Genomic DNA, 21,947 nt, shown 5'->3' on the forward strand with positions numbered 1-21,947 from the left:
GCGCCTACAGCTGGATTTTTGTAACTTTTCGCCAGTGCACCAGAACACACGGTCCCTGTCTCATCAAGCCGTTTCCAACTATGAGGTTGGCTGCCCAACGGGATGTATATTGTCTTTAATAGCGCACATTAATTCTCGGGCTCCACTTCAAAACTTAGCGGTCATAGGTTCTGGGATAGTCATGACTTTGGTTATTCTACTGTTTTTTGTTACAAATGTCCTTTAGGGAGATCTATCATAGACCATTCCATCTCCATTGCATTTGCGTCCAATTCACGTGCGGTCCAATTAGTATCTATATACCTAGTATTGTTTACGAAGTTTCAATCATCACTATGCAACGTACGTCGCTGAATAAAAGCATTCTAATACACGGTCCTGCGCACTTCTCATCCAGCTGTTTCCAACTTTTTATGGTTGTCTGATAAGCGAAATGTAGGAAATTTCTCGTATTTCATTCATCACTTAATCAATTTAACCTTTATTGTTGTAATACTGAATTAAGATGATTTTTTTAAAAAAAAAAGGCTGTTTGTAGTGAATACCTTTCCCATTTTTCCCATATTTATTTTACTGTACAATGTTATTTGAAATAACGTTGTTATTTGTATTTACCGTAATTTATTTTAGCATTTTATTTATTTATATACCTAGATATTTCTGCAGTACAAGAGCCTTGCGTATTTTTACATCACCTCGCTTGACGCTTGGTCACGGCCGGGGACGTGTGAGGACAATCAAAACTGGTTTAATAGTAATTTGTAGATTATAACATTTTGATGTTATAGTAATTTATACATAGTTGTAATACTATATTAGTTTATTTTTAGTAATAGATTGTGTATATATATTTTTTGTACATAATCACATAAACCCTTCACCGGCCAACTACAGAGCGCGGGGCTCCTATGGGAAGGGGGGTAAGGGCGTAGTCCTTACCCCCCGTAGTTCTCCAAGCTGGCCCAGTGCGTATTGGCGGATTACATACCTTTGAGAACATTGTGTAGAACTAAACCTTAGCTTCTCTATAATCAATCCGATTCAGTCATGAGTCATGAATGCCAACCGAATTGAAAAAAACTCAAAACAATGGAATAACTGTGTTTCGTCGATAAACGCTTTGTTTTTTAAATTATTTTTCAACATTAACATATAAGAATAATACATATTTAGTCCCACTTATACACTATTGTGATGCACAGTGATTTTATCATAAAAAAATTCAAATAAGTTCTATCGAAAACATAATGTATCAACTTCAATTATGTTTTCAATATAACTTGGCTTATCGCTGAATGGCGGTGACGCGAAATTGCAAGATCACCCATAAAAAAAAGTCAAACGCGTATATAGCTGAGCATACAGTGTTAAATAAAAAATGCCAGAAACCACTCGGCCTGTAGTTGTTTACATTAAAACTAACCACTTTTTTTTTAACTCGATAGTATGTGTATAACAAATATTCAATATTTTACATAGATACTCTACTTGTTACTACTCTGTAATGCAACATCAACTGCGGTCACTGACCCGACACGACGTTGTCGAATCACATGTATTTGGTTTCAAAGTGTAATGTCACTTTACAGAAATAAAATGATTTATATTTTTTTTATATTAAATAAATTAATACAGAATTATGAAAAGTCGGCGAACGATAGTTGTTCGCTTTAATGATACTATATTTAACCCTGTATAAACGTAATGTGTGTATACATACGTTTTCACGTAGACATACCGCTATACTGAACCCGTACACGGGCATATGATTTTTATAATCTACACACGTAATTTATAGGTGAAAATATTTTCTGTCAGGTAAAAATGATCCTGTTTATTAGGTATTTTATCTAAAATAACCATAGATGGTCATTTTAATATGAAGAGGTAGTAACTGAATTGCGCATTTGATCTATAGCTTCCTTTTATCGCGGAACAATGCTCGGTTCTATCCGTGCATGGGTTCCGCGATAAAACGAAGCCTAGCTAAGCTTACACTCTTTCATTATAATCTATCTCTACGAATGACGTTGACCTTTTTGCTGAAAGATTGAAGGAAAATAACGAAAAAACTTTCAGTTTTATAAAATTAGGAAGGAGGTAGTCTCCGAGCCTGTTGGCCGCACAATAGAGATTTTGCGCGTAGTTCAACGCGTTCGAAACGAGAAGTCCGCAAACTTTTTGACCGTCCTGAACTGAACGTACGAGGTGTTCAAAAAGAGAAGTCTGCAAATTTTTGGCTATTCTTAAGTGAACTTACGCGTAGGCCGTCCGGTGTTGAAAAATAGGAACAAACTTTTTATCTGCAAACTTTTAGGACACCTTTAAGTGAGCTAGTTCAGACTTCAGGGCGGCCGAAAAGTTTGGAGACTGTTGAACAAAGGCGGCATTTTCTTGGTTTTCGCGGGCTGCCGTTAGTAGGTAGTTATAAGATATTTAAGTTTTTTATATCTCAAAAGCAGCAGTTTGAAACTCTCAGCAGTATAACTTTGGAACTCTCTAATGTGGGAAGTTCGTCATTTGGTCTTTATTATTTACACCTGAAAAATAATTATTTATCTATGTAATTAAGTGACGTGTACGTTTATTATAACATTCATATATATTAGATACTACGTTTTTCAATATTTAGATGTAGGTATTAAATATTTGTGTATTTATGTAATGTTTAGTATGTAGGTATATTTCTGGAGGTTTATTACTACTTAACTTTTAATTATTAAATATTTACTTAAAACATAGGTTGCCTTTAAATGTACAAATTAAATGGTACCGCCGCTTTTGCACCTTAACACTTTGTAGTCTTTTTTTTTGTTTTATTTATTTATTCTCAATCTTACATTTTTGTCATTACAGGAAAAAGTTATCCTAATGCGACAATGCAGCTATGCAATTAACTTTTGTTTGTTTCTGTTCCGTTGCAATAAAGTTATTCTATATATGTATCTTATTGTTTCAGACATGGTGTTAACAGAGCAAACGGATTTAAGGACCGGCGACCTAATCTACGGTGAAAATATGATGGACGACCCAATGAAGGAGTCTCAAATTCAGAAACTCTTCAACGGTTCTACAGTGCTAATTACTGGAGGTACTGGCTTCTTGGGGAAACTTCTAGTTGAAAAACTATTGAGGTGAGTGCTTTTCTAATTAGAACATGTTTCTTTATACACTGATGACCAAGGATTTCCCAAGGAGGCTGTCTGCTGTGTGGTGAAGACAGCAGGTCCGGAATAAGACGACAAAGGGCATATAACGGAAAATAATAATAAATATACTACGACAATGCACACGTCGCCATCTAGCCCCAAAGTAAGCGTAGCTTGTGTTATGAGTACAAAGATGACTGATGAATATTTTTATGAATAATATACATAAATACTTATAGAATACATATAAACACCCAGACACTGAAGAACATTCATGCTCATCACACAAACATTTTCCAGCTGTGGGAATCGAACCCACGGCCTTGGACTCAGAAAGCAGGGTCGCTGCCCACTGCGCCACTCGGCCGTCAAAATAACGTCTACTGCCATCACAAACCCGTCTTACAGTCTGATTATTGGCTAACCCTTCCGGTAGGAGGCCTTTAGTCCATTAGTGGACTGTTATAGACTGTTGATATGTTGTACCGACCCCACATAACGTGGGGTTAAGGGTATGAAATGGAAAATGTTTGCAAGGCTAATTTTAAAGGGCAAAATTTCTGTTCTTCAATTTTTTCCGTTAGATATACGACTAGACAAATAACTTTACGCAGATGCCCTAAAAAGGTACGCAGTGTCAGCCATATCATCAACTGTGTTTAATTTAAAGGTCTTATGGTGGTGACCCCGCACTGTAAGTCGCAAAGTTGGTAGACGGTAGACCCCTACTATTGCATCGGTAGACAAATGACATTGAATGAGTCATGGGAAGCCATTGCTGTCTTAATTCATATTTCCACAATAACCGGTTAAAAACTATTCATAAAAACCGAAGTTGATATTTCATATCATTTAGTTTAAGTGTCCAGTCTTGAGAGTTTTCTCTATGGTTTATCTATATACTGATAGAAATTAAAATCTATCCACAAATCTTACAGGAATCGGTGTTATTTTAAACCAGGCCTTACTACCATCGCTAAAAGCTTTTAAAATTGGAGTTTTATTATATTGTATATTTTGACGTCCCAAAAATAAGAATTTCTGAAAAAATTATGTCCACAATAAAAAAACAGACAGGACCTTGAAACAGAAGTGATAACACAAAACAATGGAGTAACTTTATTTATCTATATATATTTATTGTAAACACTTACGTAATAAGAAAAACGTCAATATATATAAACATACAACTTACAAGTATCTATAAAACATACTTACTCCTACTTACTGATTTTATCAATTCAACTCAAATATTATCAGAAACACGTTTTAAACATTTTCAATCAAGTGGCTAACTTAACTAAGGTATTAGGTAGGTACTGCTACGACAGAATGTTTTTTTTTCGCGAAATCGCAAGATTACCCATTCAAAAAGTCAATCAAGTATATACAATGGATTAGTGTATATGGCCGCTATACAATGCGACGCGAGTGTGGCGCAATACGTCACGAGCATGTCGAGGTCATCGGTGACGCGAATCCATTAGTTTTTACCTTAACAATAATCGCTTAATGCGGCTTAAGAAGTATTCAATTCAAAAACAATCCTTCACGCGATGGTAGTAAGCCTCCATTTCATTTCATTAAATATATTGAATAAGCTAGAACCCAAAACAAAATGTCACGCGTCCTCTAGGCCTGAGAGCCAATAAAATCGTTTTTACGTTATATTGAATATATTCCAAACATTCACAATCCGGCACCACAGTATAAGCGTTTACGTAGGTACAACGTACCTATTTGTAAAGACATAGATAGATTGAATTACAAAATGGTAGGTCATACGAACGTTATCATTTAGAAATCTACGTGTTCGAGCTTTTAACCAAGTTTAAGTGGCGAAATCGAGGTATGTGAACTGCAGTGCGCTATACAAAATACCAGACTTACGTATGCATACTTAGGTTATTCCTGTAAAATAGTTTAAAGTACGTATCATCATTTCCGAAACTATGTAAATACAATATTATCTAGTCACTAAGAACATCTTCTATTCAATTTGTCACATAGATTTCGATAGTAGAACAACGGAAATAAAAATAATAAGTATAGGCGCCAATATACACTGCAGGTAAACAGTTCGTGCCGAGTCGGGATTTCGGAAAAAGAAAAGGTTTCAATTCATAGTAAGTAAGTAAGTTCATAAAAATGGTATGAAATAATTTAAATTACGTACATAATGTTGGTACCTAGCAGTTGATGTCCTTAATCAGAATGGATGCCCGAGTTCGCTATCTTGGCGTTAAGGCCATCTGTAGGCTGTATTTAGCTAGATCGTTGGAGCTACTTCTGCGCAATTGGCTACATGACAATCGACAAGGCAAAAGTAAGCAAGCTCTATATATAGAGTTCCGAGTTCCTTAGTACGTGAATTGACACGAGAATAGTATAATCTTCCTATATTAGACTGTATTATAGTGGTAATATCCTAATGATTAGACCTACATCCACCCTTTCGAGGGACCGAGTCCGTTCTGCGGCACGCACCTCTTAACTTTTCATATTTAAGTGCGATTTTAATTTGTGCAATTGAATATCACTTGCTTTAATGGTTGAAGAAAACATCGTGAAGAAACCTGCACGCCTGAGTTCTCCATAATGTTCTCAAAGGTGTGTGAAGTCTGCCAATCCGCACTCGGTTAGCAGCGTGGTGGACTATAGTCCAAATCTGTCATGCTGCGAGGACACTCGTGCCCTGGAGTGGGTTAGATATAGGTTGATAGTGATAATAGGTAAAGACTAAAGGTAAAGGAAATTCACAGGCAATCCGTTGCAGCGATCGACTGTCTTCCAAACACGTGGAATGTTTGAAGTTATGTGCATTCCTCTTGCAACAGTAACTTGTGCAAATAAACACGTGTTATATGTTAAGGGATGATTGGTAACAGATTGGCATAATAAGTAACTCAAGCAAGAAATTTATCACGTTATATATGTTAATGGATGATTTGTAAACGGTAATAGATAGGCAGCAAGCAAGAAATTTGTGCAAGACAAACGCGAGTACGCTTGCATAAGGAAACGGGTCAGAGTGCATGCGTGAAAAGTCAAATTCTTAACACAAAACAAGTAACTGGGGATAAATTGACTATCGGGAGTTGAAAAAAATATGAACGCAACAATTGAATAAAACAATGATCATTGGGATCATTCGAAATTTAACGGAAACATCGTGTAAAATAGCCAAAAATTACCTTGAATTGTATACTACCCGTTTGCCGAGTTTTGATATATAGCCGGGTGAATTTGCACTGCTATAACACGTGCTTATATTACAACTAATTTGCAAATATAATATGTATATCTTACATATTGCATGCTTGATCAGGTAGTAGTTAGGATGTTCGATCACAGATAGCGTGTTCTGTGAGGTTACGGACATACTGGGTGGTTTTAACGGACTGAACGCTGCTGACACCATTTAACAAACTGCGCTGAGCGTAGCTTGCCAATCGGCGGTGAACCTGGTGTGATCTACCTATGCAAATTCGGCCTTAAGGCGACATCAGCCTTTGAAATCAAGAATTTATCGCGCTCTACAAACCATTGTCTTATAGAATAATCAGTACCTACTCACGCGTACTTTTTAAAGTAGATGCGTGTTAGACTAGGAAGTCTTCGGTGAGGTTTTGACAACGCGGTACATGTAATATACATATTACAAGCGCTTTGTATCGCCCGGCTAATATTTTGCGTGTATATGTTGATGTCTTTAATACTATTCGGGGCCGACAGCATAACAGACCTTTCTGTTTCAAGGCAGCCGCCTGTGTTTCCGACTCACAAAATTCCAATACTAAACTGTCGTTACGTAATTAATCGCTTTATTAGGTTTTACTTGTTTTCGCCCGCGTGAAGTTCAAGTTCAATTCAAAACTGCGTAACCTTAAACCATAATGAACTTTAATTTAAATTAATCAGTTCAAACCGAATCGGAAACTGATTCTAAAGTTGTTTTCACATAATTCTTCTTTCTTCCGTAAGTCCTTCACTATACAGGTTGTTAAGCTTTGGAATGTCTTGTGTTGGTGTTATAAATTTGTCGTGTATATGTGTGTGTGTTCTCAACTCCCGCAATATGTGTACAAAAGTTACTGTGTCGGGGGTTCTACAATTTTTTTTATCTCATAATACCTTTGATTCCAGCTTGTGCAAACATCAGAGACGTTTGCACCCTGATGACGAACAAAAGATACTTTTTATCCGAGTTTCAAAAAACCAATAAAATGGACAAAGTCGCGGGAATCAGCTAGCATATAATATTATGCAGATAACTGGTTCCATAATGTGTTTTATATTGTACTAATTCTTAATAAATCTGCGGTATAGATTATCCGGTTGTATATGATATATTGCGATAAAAACGTGAGTATAGCTAGCTGGTTCAATTAATAATAAGATTTCTAATGGATCCTATAATAATAAAATGTAAAACTATTCATTATTATATTACATTAGCCTGTGCCGTGTGGTAATGGCAGATCACACTACAGTGGTCACTACCCCCTCTTGTCTCGCGGGTGACGTACGAGGGGACTAAGGGAATAGAACGGAAAACGGCACAGCGTCCTTTGGGCTACTACAACCATCTACTGTGATCTCCAAGCATGATTACGGGAAACCCTTACGTTAGCAGAGATCTTAAGTCTAACAATAGACTGTTATAGGCTCTTGCTGATTGATATAATGATATTAGCTTATTCTTGTTTTCGAAAATAAGACTAGGTTATTTATTAGTCAATCGTAAATTTTCATTTAAATTATGTTAAGGAAAAACAGGTCTAGTGGGCGATAAAACACGTTAGGTAACATCCATAGTGGTTCCACGAACAAAGAAAACTTATTAAATAAACCCAAAGCACGAGTTATTAAAAAAAAAAATTTTATTTATTTACTAGCGTACCCAGCCCTAGATATTGCTTTATTTTATTTAAACAATAATCTTACATAATTAAATTTTTACTTTAAGTCTCATAATATATGAATTCATTTATTTCTCTCCGTATTCATTCTCTTCTATTCTCTTCTCGAGCGGGTGAAGATCATTATCTACACCCATGTACACCCAACAATAAAATATCATCATAGTAAATAAAAGCTGTATTTGACAGTTTGACAGTTCCAAAATAGGAGTGCTCCGATCGTCAGCAAACTTTACAGGATTACTCGCCAGGTCAATCCGGAGATTCCCTGAAAGTTTCATTGAATTCGGTCCAACCGCTCTAGCTACCCCAGGATGTGAGATGATTTTATCGTGGTATAGGTCAAATAAAGGTACAATAAACTTAATGATAGCTACTAAAAATATGCAATATATCTAAATATTAACAAGATTCTACATACTAATCCCTATCCCTACGAATATAATAAATGTCAATGTAAGTTTGTTTGTTAAGCTTTCACGCAAAAACTCCTTAACCGATCCTCATGAAACTTTGTACACATATTCTTGGAAGTATTAGAAGTAATATAGGATACTTTTTATCCCGACATTAAGAGATAGAGGACAGAACTCCTCAGCGGTCAGCAGCAAACCCCTCATTTAAGGCTTAGCGATACTGAATACATAATTGCTGCCATATTTATGAGGACTTCAGTGCTAGGACTAAATAAAAAATGTTCTTCGTTAACCATATGAATCAACTAGCAATGCGATTTCGATTCTTCCTTTAGAGATTACTATTCTTTGTAAGTGATTACTTTTTAAAAACTACACCAGCTTTTTTTATAAGAATTGGTATTGTTACATTTTTTTAGAACTACAAATAACTAAAACAAAATCAAACGCTGACGAAGTCGCAACAGCTAGTATAGAATAAAAGTCGAAGTTATATTATTTACTTCTTAAAAATAATATAGTAATGTATCATCATCCTCCAGTAATGTCCTCTATTTATTTGGTATCACTACGCACTAGACTATAACATAAATAGAATAATTAAAAACTAAACTAAATAAAAAGAAAAAAAAATGATGATAATATGATGTTGATGTTTTTGCGATTGTTTATTCTGTGCCGTCAAACCGTTAACCAGAAACACGACAGGACCCGGGGTTCCGTGTTTGAATCTTCGAAACGATTCTTAAATTGTGTCCTTTAAAGAACTGTTTTGTGTTTAAAGAACAGTTCATACGCTTTATTGAAATAGGTACTGAAGTCGGCAACTTCAACGTCTTTATTATTACTAAACTAGCTGTTGTCCGCGACTTTGCCCATTTATGCAAAGGTAACCAATAAATTTTTTTTTATATTGGCAAGCCCCGCAGTTAGTCACCTTGAATTAATTAGTGGACTGTTTTATTTATTTTTTTATTTACACTTTATTTATACTTGGAGTACAAATAAACTGTAAATAAAAAATTACGTTAAGAAAATAAAAAAAAAACCAGTCTCTAAAGTATTATACAATATATCCCTATCGCTAATTAGCGATTTCCCAGGAACCCTTAGGAAAACTCAAAAGAAAGCAAAAAAGGCAGTCATACACTATTAAAACACACACAGATAACTACACAAATAAAACGATAGTAATAATAAATATAAGTAAGTAATAACAAATATATTTTTTAGCATAAATACTTAAGTGCAAGTAAGAGTAAATAAATAATCGTTACTGTTATATGGATGATAATTTTTAAACCGGATTGGCACCTATAGTTTTTAAATTTCGACCCATTATTTTTTTTTAAAGATTTTAGGTACCGGTCCTTGTTTTGCGTAATAGTAATAGAATAAAGCTTATAAACAGAGATATCATAATTACCAATATAATATATTATATTAAACCTTTAACCACCTTTAAAAGGTTAATTATTGGTCCTTGGGATTTTTAATCACTCTAGTTTAAATCACCGTTTCACGTAAAGGTGTATGCACTCTTACATTATCAACGTAATAAGTATTAATTTCCGCGTATTACATAAAACATACCTACCATACTTTTGGTGGTTTTACAATCTCTACCTAAAGGTTAAGGTATCGTATTAAATTGTTGTATATAAAAAAAAATATCCTGTGCTTTTATCCAGGGTATAGCGTATTTGAACGCTTTTTGTTTTGTTTCCTTTGTTTAGTGGTAATTTTTAGGATATGGAAAAAGGCTATCCAGTGCGGAGATATAGATACACTTTTTGACGGCCGATTGGCGCAGTTTGCAGTGACCCTGCTTTCTGAATCCAATGCCGTGCGTTCGATTCCCACTACTGGAAAATGCTTGTGTGATGAGCATGAATGTTTTTCAGTGTCTGGGTGTTAATATGTAAATTTCTATTTATTTATGTACCTATATTATTCATAAAAATATTCATCAGTCATCTTAGTACCCATAGTAACACGTCACCTTGCCCCAAAGTAGCTACGCTTACTTTGGGGCAAGGTGGCGACGTGTGTATTGTCGTAGTATATTTACTTATTTATTTATTTATTAATATCTTATAATAAAGTGGACTGAACTTTAAACGAACTTAAGAGTATGTATATTACTTCAATTTTAACCATTTTTTATTACTAATAACTACGAGTATAATAATAATAATATTTATTTTGTAACTATGACCCATTTACGCATATAAAAATAACTTCCAAAGATAATAAGGAAAATAGTTTAAAAACTATTAAGTTCTATTGTATTTGTATGTTGAAATCTATTTTCAGGACCGCAGTATGTCTAGATAATTTCATTCGAAAACATACGTAGGAACGTAGGTAGTATCTATTTTAACTACCTGTTCCCCAATTCATAGCCCACGTTTTCCTGTTAAACGTAAATGTATAATTACGTCGACACGATATTGTAATAAAACGCGCATAAACTTGTTGTTAAAGAGAAAAAAGAGTTAAAAATATAAGCAAATAAACTGCACAAGGATGCAGAAATATTGTAAGATTAAGTAAACATGATGAATGAGTTTAAAATTATGTACCTACCCAGTGAGATGGTATGACGTAGAGTTCCTAATATATTACAAATTTTCCGGATAACATGAAGAATTCAATTCGCTTTTCGAAAATTTTAACGTCCGCTGAACGCTACAATCCACACATATGCAGTCGCAACTTAGTAAGGTTTTGGTATCTGCGGAATATTTTTGAATTCTTAACTGGATCTTGACAAACCAAAACAAAGCTTGCAACACAACCTCTACTGACCCCCCTCGCTTCATCTCCACGCGAGACGATGAGACGATTGATAGATACGACATCGATACGATTGATTGAAACCACGTTCTATATTTAAACGAAGAAATTCGAAACGCGATACGTTATCGAAGCTGACGCTATAACGCGTGATTTTGCTACAACTATCGTACGCTGGAAATTTCCGATTCAGCATCCAAAAATTCGCTTAAACACGCGTTGCATGAACACCAAGTCAATTCACCACGTCCGCAAAATAACATGCAGTATCGATGCAGTCCCAAAATCGTTGATCGCCGATGCTAAAATTATCATGTATGCTAGAGCTTAAATAAACTCTTTTGTGGTAGAGTTCGGATTCTAGAGCTAAAAACATGTTACTGGTTGTACCTATGTTTTGAAAAACTTGTCAACACCCGTGATCTCACCATGTCAATAAGTAGGTTTGAATTGTATATTTACACGTTTGTGTTTTATGTACTCATAAAGTACGAGCATCTTGAGTGCTTGGCATTGGGGGTTAGAATCGTAAACGTAGCAATATTTACTACAAAAAAAAAAGGATTTTACATCCTCGAATTGAACTTCTTTAAACCTGCTTTGAAGTTATATCTTTATTTTGTCAAAAGTACTATCCAAAACAGCTTAGAAAGTTTTATTTTGGTAAGCGTTAGCAAAAAAGACAATACTATTGCTGTTGGGTTACCACATGACGTATATGTAGCTTTATATTAACAAATAGTAGGTGGGTATAATATGTTGATGGATATCTTTAGCTATATATCATACCTTATAACTTGCCCAAAAGTAAATCGTACATGCCGGCAAAAATTAAAAAAACCGGATTCTAGACGGTTCATCCGTTTGCGTGGTGAGATGACACAGACAGACTGGCAGAACGTTCAAGCGTATTACATCCTTCTTTTGCGCAAAACATTGTCCGAGCCAAAAAGCTTAACATCAAAGTGTGCCAAATTTTTTTAAGATCGATGCAGTGTCTGCAGTGGCGTGCACTTCATACATGCACTAAAGCACTGCATACCCAAATTATTTTACATAACTCGTATTGAAGGCGAATTTTTCCATTTTATGCCATCTACCTGCTTTATGCATACCCTGGTCGAAAACCCTGTGCACGCCACTGAGTGTCTGCATCAATCGTAGTATAACAAACAAACAAATTAATTAATTTTGTTTTACGTCAAGAGACTGAAAAATGGCGGATCAAACATAAATTATGGAATGGGAAATATGGATTTCGTACGTGCGCATCTATTATTTCACTAATTGAAAGATAATTTTAGGCTAAGATTTTTGATTATTGCATTGCAGTTGTTTTATATGATGTTTTTTGTGATGTGGGAGGGCATTTCCCGGGGTTAATACCCTACCTACAAAGCCGTACCGCTAAGTGATTTAGCATTCAGGCACGGTGCCGTTTTGATTGGAGGTGTGGGTTTATTAATCCATACGTAACGACCAGTACCGTTAGATCCTGAAGAGGTTTAAAAATGTTTCCAAACATAAATGCATATAACTGGCAGGATTTGTACCAGAATCTTTCCGGAAATCATGGTCTGAGTGGTATGTCAGTTAAATGTCGGGTCTTTATTACTTAGTGGAAATTATTGGTAATTGTAAACCCATCGCCTATAAACAGAGCAAGCAACATTACGTAGGGCGTGCTAGGAACAAGAGCTGCTTTGTGTCTCATCAAAATTCAAATTCAAATTCAAAATTTTTTTATTCATGTAGACCTTATGAAGCGTTCATACATTTAACATGTTACACTAATGTTAGTGATGGTGATAACTGCATTCGTTAACTTAAAACTAAAGCTAGGAGGGTTCCAAACCCTGACCCTGGTCTAAGAAGAGCCCATAACAAACTTAGGCATGGTTTTTTTTTGTTATCACCATCTCACAGTCTAGTTAATGTTGAGCTATGAAGTTAGAGCAACAACCCAAGCTTTTTTTATCATACATGTACATCAACCTGTGGCGTAGGTGCTAAGCCTCATGCGCCTGTACCACCTTTATTTTATTTATTACCCCGGCAACCACGTCTCTCCGAGCGGAGCACAGGAATGATGTCGGAAAAAATAAGCATGGCTGTGGTACCTACTTCCCCGGACGAGCTCTCTCACAAAAGTATTACTACTGAGCAGTTTTACACCTAAGTTATATTTAAAAAACTACCTACTTAATTGGTACGCATTTTTTTAGGTTAAATATATTGCAGTTTCATTAAATGCAATAGCCACCAATAATATTGAATTGTTCAACTCACACACTCACTCTGCTTACAACGGTAGTGTATAAAGTTTTAAAAATTGTGATTTAGTTTTTCTCTTGCTTGTTCTTGCCACCGTATAGCTCTCTTTTTCTTTGTCTTTAAGCGATATCTTCCCTCTCTCTCATGTAACAAAACGTCAATTAAAATTTTAGTAACAATTATAATTCTCATCCAAAAAAGTTTTGAAAGTTCACCGTAGCCAAAAAGGAGTTTAACTTTAAAAAAAAATGATTTCTAAATCTTAACACCGTTATCATGTTGTTCTATGACTCGATGTAATTGCTAAACTAGTAACATTGTAATTTCTATTGTAATTTCAGACGCGTACGTCCTTTGTCACGCGTTCATAGCCTTCGCCCATTGTGTAATATCATTCGAAAAACAGTAAGAAGAAAACTGTTACGTGTTTTTAAAGCGGTTCCTGCTGAACTTCATACAGTATAATTTTTTAGTAATTGCCGTATTTCGTAGGAACTACAACTACTGCCTCATCGACAGGTGGTATAGTCATTAAAAAAATAAATATAAGTTGTTTTTAGATATTTTTTGTTTGAACTATAAAGCTTCCATTACCGGCTCAGTTCAGGACACAGGTCTCATCTCAGAATGCACAGAGTTTACGTAGTCATCACGTTGGCCACGTGCGGAGTGGAATACTTCCCACGCCTTTGAGAATATCATAGCGATGATGACGCATGCAGGATTCCACAAGGTTTTCCTTCACCGGTAATTGAGTAATTGATATTTAATTGGTTTAAAACGGACATAACTCGGAAATTAAGAAAATCGTGCCACAGATCAAACTCGGTCCCCTGAAAGACACACACGAAGACACGAGAGACAAGAAGTCTTACCCAAACTATCATTGCTGTATATTTCAGTTTACGGTCAGTCATTACTGGTTGTAAATAAAAAAAGTTGTACCTTCAGCTGCGTTGTTTATTTATAGACTCGCTGTAAAGAATGAGTTTATTATGTTAACTATGTTGTTACAAAAACAATGAATCCTAAATTGCATAATCAAATTAAAACGTTTAAAAACGCTAAGTGTGTATATAAACACACCTTGTGGAAGCATAGACAAGTTAGGTTATATGAGTTGCCTAGTGAAAATCGATTGGCCTCAAAATATTCTTTGATTATTACTTAGGTGCCTATTGACTTTTTCGCCGTTAGTGAAGGTGGGAATAAGTATTATTATTTAAAATTTAAAAACGCTAAGTGTGTTTATAAAATAATAATTATAAAATAGATATAAATCCTGATTACATGATGTAATAGAGTCCGTAAAGGTCATTTCCTCAGCTTTATTTAATTTTAACGTATTATAAATCAATGTCATATAGAAAAAAATAGGTGGTAAACTTGGTGGTAATATCCTTTGTTATAATTAGTAAATGGGAGTTCTATCTGTGGCCTGCGACTTTGCTTGCAAAATATGTCGATCGCTTGCTCTGTGGAAAATAAACAAGTTTATCTCATTGGACCCATAGGTACGACGAAATTTTGACGACCTGACGATAGGCCCAGACGCAGAGATGAGCCCTGTGGTCTTTTAAGTTGGAAGGGAGTGTCCAAGTTCGATCATAAAATGCCTCCTTTTTTAACATTTGATTAGAAATCGTAATTTTCTCTGATCTGATCTGGTGGCAGGCTCTTAGGCCGTGGCTAGTTACCACATTACCAATCAAATATTTGGCATTCTGGTACGACGCACGATGTCGTGTAAAAGCCGATTAGGGGTTTGAATTATATCTGCCACACTTATAACAGGTTAGCCGGCTACCATCTTAGACTGCATCATCGCTATTCATCAGGTGAGATTGCCGTCTGTTAACTTGTAGTGGAATAAATAAATTTTTCGAATATATAAATGATTATAGCCTATTTCTGTGCCTAAAATCTAGCTTTGCTTATTCGTTCTGATGTGATTGAGTAACAAATATACATACATCTGGGATTGCCTTAACGCGTTTCACGAATTCTTACGTGATGTTAAGCGATGTTAGGGTTAAGACACCGATTCGGCGGATCGTGAAGTTTAGGACACTCCAAAACTGTCACTTGACTACAATTCAAAATCCGTACGGAAAATGAAAAATATGATAATACAAACACAAAAAACCACACCTTGTGGAAGCATAGACAAGTTAGGTTATATGAGTTGCCTAGTGAAAATCGATTGGCCTCAAAATATTCTTTGATTATTACTTAGGTGCCTATTGACTTTTTCGCCGTTAGTGAAGGTGGGAATAAGTATTATTATTTAAAATTTTTAGTAAAATCCATTTATGGTAGTATTAATTATAATTCTATAATAAGGATTATATTCCTAGAGCAACTGTGCACATACTTAACATAATACTGCTTTAAGCAATGATACGGGATTAATGCCCGTTTTCACTAACTACGAACAAGGCAATGCCTAGGCATACATCAAACGTTCGCCAATAGTTAAAACCTGAGAGTTGGTAACGATTTTTTCCTATTATAAGGTATTCGATTTAGGTGACACTTTGGTGTAGTGAAAACGGTCATAAGCCCCTAGTTCCGTTACAAGGATAGGATTTAATTTCAAGCAGAGAGACGATATTATTTATTCGATTGCAGTATCACCTGTCACATATAACAATGACGATGCAATCGCGGGTGGAATCGCGCTGCTTCGTTTGGGGTCAAACCATCCCAACCCATCCAGTTCACTGAACCCAAATCAAAATGCGGTTACAACACTGGACTGTACGGTTACGGTTAATCCGTACGGTTAAGTGTTGTAACACAGCGGCGGAAATTACCCACCAGACCACACCAGCTACCCGATTCTGTAATTTTCGAACAAGTTACCAAGAATGGAATGGAATTTAAGAGCATAGATCCATCACCCACCACGTCGATCAAATGCGGGTTGGTGGTTTATTCATCATCATTATCATCATATCAACCCGTTACCGGCACACAAGGCACGGGTTTCCTTCCACAATAAGAAGGGGTTTAGGCCGTACACGTTGGCCTAGTGCGGCCTAAAACGCACATAACTTAAAAAACTTGCGGATTCGAACTCGGGTCCCTCAAAAGTGAAGTCGAAGTCCTACCCACTGGGCTATCACCGCTACACAGGTTGTTTATTAAACCCGTTGTCACCCTAAAGGGAACCTACTGACCATATCAAAATCTCTCTTACACTGAAACTTTGGGTTGTATATATCCAGAATAAAAAATATCCTATATAGCTTATATATACTACCGTTAATCCCTATCCCTACTAATATTATAAATTTCAATGTAAGTTTGGCTTTATTAAGGCCCTTTTTTTAGGTTTAGCGACACTTGAAATTTTTTAGAACTACAACTAAATTAAAAACAAAATCAAACGCAGACGAAGTCGCGGGCAACAGCTAGTATCCTATATATCTACCGCTGAACTAAAGCTGGTAGTGCAGTAGATGGTAGTAGCAATATGAACATGATTGTTTCAGTCAGTGCTGTGTTTTTATCTGTATATTATAAGTATTTATGTACTAGTATATTATATTAATAAAAATATTCAACAGCTATCTTAGTAACCATAACACAAGCTACGCTTACTTTGGTGCTACATGGCGATGTGTGTATTGTTGTAGTATATTTATTTATTTATGTATTCTTTTATCTTCCCGTGATAGACACACAGACGGTCAAAAAAATATTTTTAAACATTTGTAACTTTGCCAGATGGTTAATCAAAAACTCACTTTACACTATGCGAATAATTAATGTGACGTCCACTGCTGGACATAGGTCTTTTGTAGGGAGTTCCACAATACACGGTCCTGGGCTACTTGCCTCCAGCGGCTCCCAGCTACTCGCCTGATGTCATCTGTCCACCTCGTTGGGGCCCGACTTACGCTGCGTTTACCGGTGCGGGGTCGCCATTCCAGTACCTTAAGACCCCAACGTCCATCGGTTCTCCGAGCTATGTGCCCCGCCCATTGCCACTTCAGCTTCGCGACTCGCTGAGCTATGTTGGTAACTCTAGTTCTTCTACGGATCTCCTCATTTCTGATTTGATCACGTAGAGATACTCCTAACACAGCTCTCTCCATCGCCCGCTGAGTGAGTCTGAGCCTTCTTATGAGGCCCATAGTTCACGACCATGATTATTATTAATCTACATAATTAAATAAATATTGGTTTTGACGATCATAACAATAATAGTATTAGCTGTATGCCATTATGGTCGGTACATAGGTAATGAAATACCCAGGCAGAGACCTTTTTACATCGCAGCTTCCCAACATGACCTCATAGAAGGCTAATGCAAGATCAATTAATGTGCTAATGATTCTGTGTGAATTAACAGCTGTGTTGTCTATTTTCCTCAAGTTGAAAGAACTTAAACTATTAATAATCACTTATAATACCACAAGAGCTTCAAAATTATCGGGTATTTCCCGATAGGTTCGTTGCAAACAAATGAAGGATTTTCAGGAAGGGAGTTTTTCAGGAAAAATCACTCGCGCTTCGCGCTCGTGATTTTTTAACCTAAAAAACTTGACGACTTTATTTGTTTGCAGGGAACCTTGAGGGAAATGCCAGATAATTTTGAAGCTCGTGTGGTATTCGGGGGATTATTTTTCCGTCCCAAATGTCGGCCAATAGAATTGCACCATGAGACGAAATGTACAGTTAACAAATAAGAATTTCATAATGAATAAATATAGCAAAATATATATAGCAACTACCAGAGAAAATTTTCAAAAAATTATCAGTATAATACCATGTAGGTTGTACCACGTGACGTCGAATGGTGCAATTCTATTGGTCGATATTTGGGTCGGAAAAATAATCAATGTAATTTTTCACAGAGAAAAAAACATTTTATTTATTTATACTCTTTATATGTACACCACATCAATCAGAAAAACAAAAAAAAAAGAACAAACACTTACCCAAAAAAAAAACGAAAAAAAACCAGAACAACATGTTATTAAATTAAATTATTGCTATCCAATAAAACTATTCAATCGGACGTACATCGTAGTCGTATTACAGCTAATCCAACTGTTTCTTTCTTTACACGTTGAGGCCTTAATGAAGCTGAGAGATAATGTATGTAGTTCTTAACAGCGAAAAGAGTACGTTATTCTTGAATATACAACTGACTGAATTATTGTTACCCGCTAAACACGGTCAGTAAAATTTTCTTGACGGAAAAAAATTCAGTCATCTGTAATTTTAATTACTTTTTTCTATGTCATTGGTTAAAATATAAAATTAAATATATAATGATCTCGACGATGCCTAAAATTATCAAATATAAAAAAAAAAAAACAATGGCAGAAAATAAATTCTATCTTGGTTGCCGCCGACTGCGCCAATCAGCCGACAAAACGCATCATGTCACGTTCCTTTGATTTTGGAACGCTTTTAAAGTATAACAAAAGTGGATAAAATGTTCTTTATTAAGCTGAAAGTTGAGAACGGTGTATTTAGTTTTTTTGTGAAGTAAAAAGTAGTCTGTAAAGCCTCTAATAACTATTTGTAAAATTCCCAGCAAGGTTGATGCAGCTACCTTGAGATAATATGTTTCATGCATTTTTGTGTATCCACGTTCAAACTCAATAAAAAATACTTACTACTTTTAAAATACAACTGCTATAGGTTAAATTTATTCAAGAGTATTCTTCTTATTAATTTTTGAATCTTTGCTTTACCTACCTTGTTAAATTGACTTCAAGCTTTTGTTTTTTTGTCAATTTTTAACCTGCATAATCATTGAACCCCATCTTCACGTTAGCCGTGCGAGGGGGGATATATCGAAGGTCGGGCAGCAGCGTCCTCTGTGATCATAAACCTGTCTGCCCAATGCGGTGATTATAAGCAAAAGGGACTCGGGAGAAGCCTTTAGTTCAGCAGTGGACTGTTATAGATGATAATCTATTTAGTAGGTTCCTATTTACCTATAAAAAATTGTTTTTGCAATTGTCGATTTATTGGTGTCTCTCTTCTTTCACAACAGGATTAAAAAGAACCGATGAGTCCTAACGTCCTTTGAAAAACGTTTACGTACTTTTTATTGAGGGAAAATTAATTCAAGCCAATGACGTTCCAGACTAAAGAAAGTCAAAAATAAAGAACGGGAATTTGAGAGTAGGTAGGCCACTTCAATGACATTGATCGTACTAGCGGACCGGTGACAAAAGTTAGATATTAATTAATGCCGGAATAACACCAAACTTTTAGCAAATCCAATTTGACACACCATTCACAAATATACAATATTACCACTTGTCAGTATCTTTCCTAATAACAAAAAAGACTGTTGCTTTAATATTATATACTTAGGTCTTTCTGTGGTCTAATCGTAATTCATGCGCCATTCGTGAACGGTGGTCTTTCTGTGGTCTGATTTCTGGCGACATTACATTGTCGCGGCGTTAGGATACTTTGACGCGCGCTTGTTACTATTTGGCTTATTTCTATTTGGAAACCTTAATAATCAAACGTTTTTAAAATGTTTTCTTTGTATCTTAGTTTTTCAGTTTTCAAAATATAACTCACGTCGTTTAATTAACTTATTTTTCCTATTTAAGTTACCAAGGAAACCGAATAATATCTAGATAAAGAAACAAACACATAAATGTATGGGACAGAGTGAGATAGAAAACATTCTACATTTTTTCACCTATTCTAGTTACCATGAAAACTAAATAATAAACATTACATTTATCCTAATAGTTCAGATAATCTACATCCACTTCAATCTCTCGTAGGCTACTTTTAAGAAGTTACACTTCCGCCGTGTGTGAATAAATTGCACAGGATTTTTAATTTACCCTTTCATATGGTATTAATCTTTATTCAGTTAAATAAACTATTTTTGCGTATGTTTCTGCCAATCGTACTTATGGAGTAAACTCCAGTCGTGCGTCGGACACACACACTTTTTTTATGTTTTATTTGGTTTTGGACTACGCCCTAAATCCTGGAACCTCATTCAGAAACCCGCACCTTGTAGTGGGCCACTAATGGGTAAATATTCATTATCAACCCGTAAGCGGCCCACTGAGTATGACAACTTATTTTCTATATCCAAACCTAAACAAACAACACACAACTTTGTTATTATAATAATAACATAAATTTTCTCTGCGCTAAAAATTGCGCCGTTGCACTGTTGCTTCGTGAAAGGAGCAATAAACAAACCAACCTATTTTCGCATCTATAATATTAGTGGAGATTGCGTTAGTAGATTAGCTACTTATTACGCAAGATCTCGGAGGTCAGGGCTCGCAATAATAATATAATGTGGTTTAGCGTCAGGGCTAACGCCAAGCTAGTTCAATGTTACCCTAACGACGTATGTGCAAATTGCGTGTGTAGAGGTAAAGCTAGGGCTTTGCGCAAACGTGCTCTCAGTGGTGTCTGTAATTGTTCGCACACTGGACGCAAATTTAAACGCCAATGAAGACGCTGATGGACACCGCCGTTCGGCATTGCCTTACGGTGCTGAATGGTTGTAAATCTATGTGAACCAACGAAAAATATATTTTTGTAGGGAAATAATAATAATAAACTAAAATTAATATTTACAATAATAGTAAGCCGTCTAACTGTTCACTTATGGGCATGGTACCCAAAATACTGGCGCTATTGCCCCTTTGAATTGTTAGACTTAGGCCGTTGGGCTAAATAAGCGCCAGCGTTGGGTCAGACGTAAGGACCAATTTTTGGGACACGAAGTTAATAAAATTATTCGTGTCCGAAGGCCCAGAGTCTAAAACGCAAGCAGCGCAAAAACGTAGTCGTTACAAATAACGGAGTATTTACGAGGCTAAGGCATTTGAGCAGTTTCGGCAGCTGCTGCCGCTTTTTGGGACGTACTCGTCAAGTGAGAAGCTGTATCAACGCAGGTCGCATCCCACACCAGCGCACGCCCCATCGACCACGGTACTATAGTCATACCGTCTTGTCTCTTGCCGTCATCCCTGAACAAACCGGGAGTTCCATTTATACAGGAATAGACGCAGAGGCCAGAGCGCGACGGACTATATCATTGATAGCGCCGTGACGATACAAACGGCCAGCACTTCGATTAAATCTAAGCCCATGGTGACCCAATTGATCCACACGAATACCACAAGGGCAGAAATGAGGCTCGCTTATATCTATGTAGTTTTTCACAGCGGAAAAAAGATATGTTATTCTTGACCATATCTCTGACTGTGTTGTCAGTGTTACCTCTTACGATAGATTTTAGTAGGTACGTTAAATGTAAGCATTACTGAAGAAAATACTTGTCAAAAATATAAAATCTTACTTAACTTGTCTTATAACATTAGTAAGTGATTATAGGCGGGGACAGAGCTAGACGACTCGGTGACTTA

General features: G+C 36.0%; 1 protein-coding gene across 1 annotated transcript in view; it reads left to right on the forward strand.

The window, feature by feature from the left end:
* The window catches only part of LOC120628383 (fatty acyl-CoA reductase wat-like), a 64,599-nt gene that overhangs the window by 13,553 nt on the left and 29,099 nt on the right, over positions 1-21,947 (forward strand). The window contains exon 2 of the mRNA XM_039896729.1: positions 2,960-3,134. Coding sequence (XP_039752663.1) covers positions 2,962-3,134 — 173 coding nt within the window. The 5' untranslated portion in view covers positions 2,960-2,961. The remainder of the gene's footprint in view (positions 1-2,959; positions 3,135-21,947) is intronic.

This window comes from Pararge aegeria, chromosome 12 (genome assembly GCF_905163445.1).
Source record: "Pararge aegeria chromosome 12, ilParAegt1.1, whole genome shotgun sequence".
In the NCBI taxonomy this organism is placed as follows: Eukaryota; Metazoa; Arthropoda; class Insecta; order Lepidoptera; family Nymphalidae; genus Pararge; species Pararge aegeria.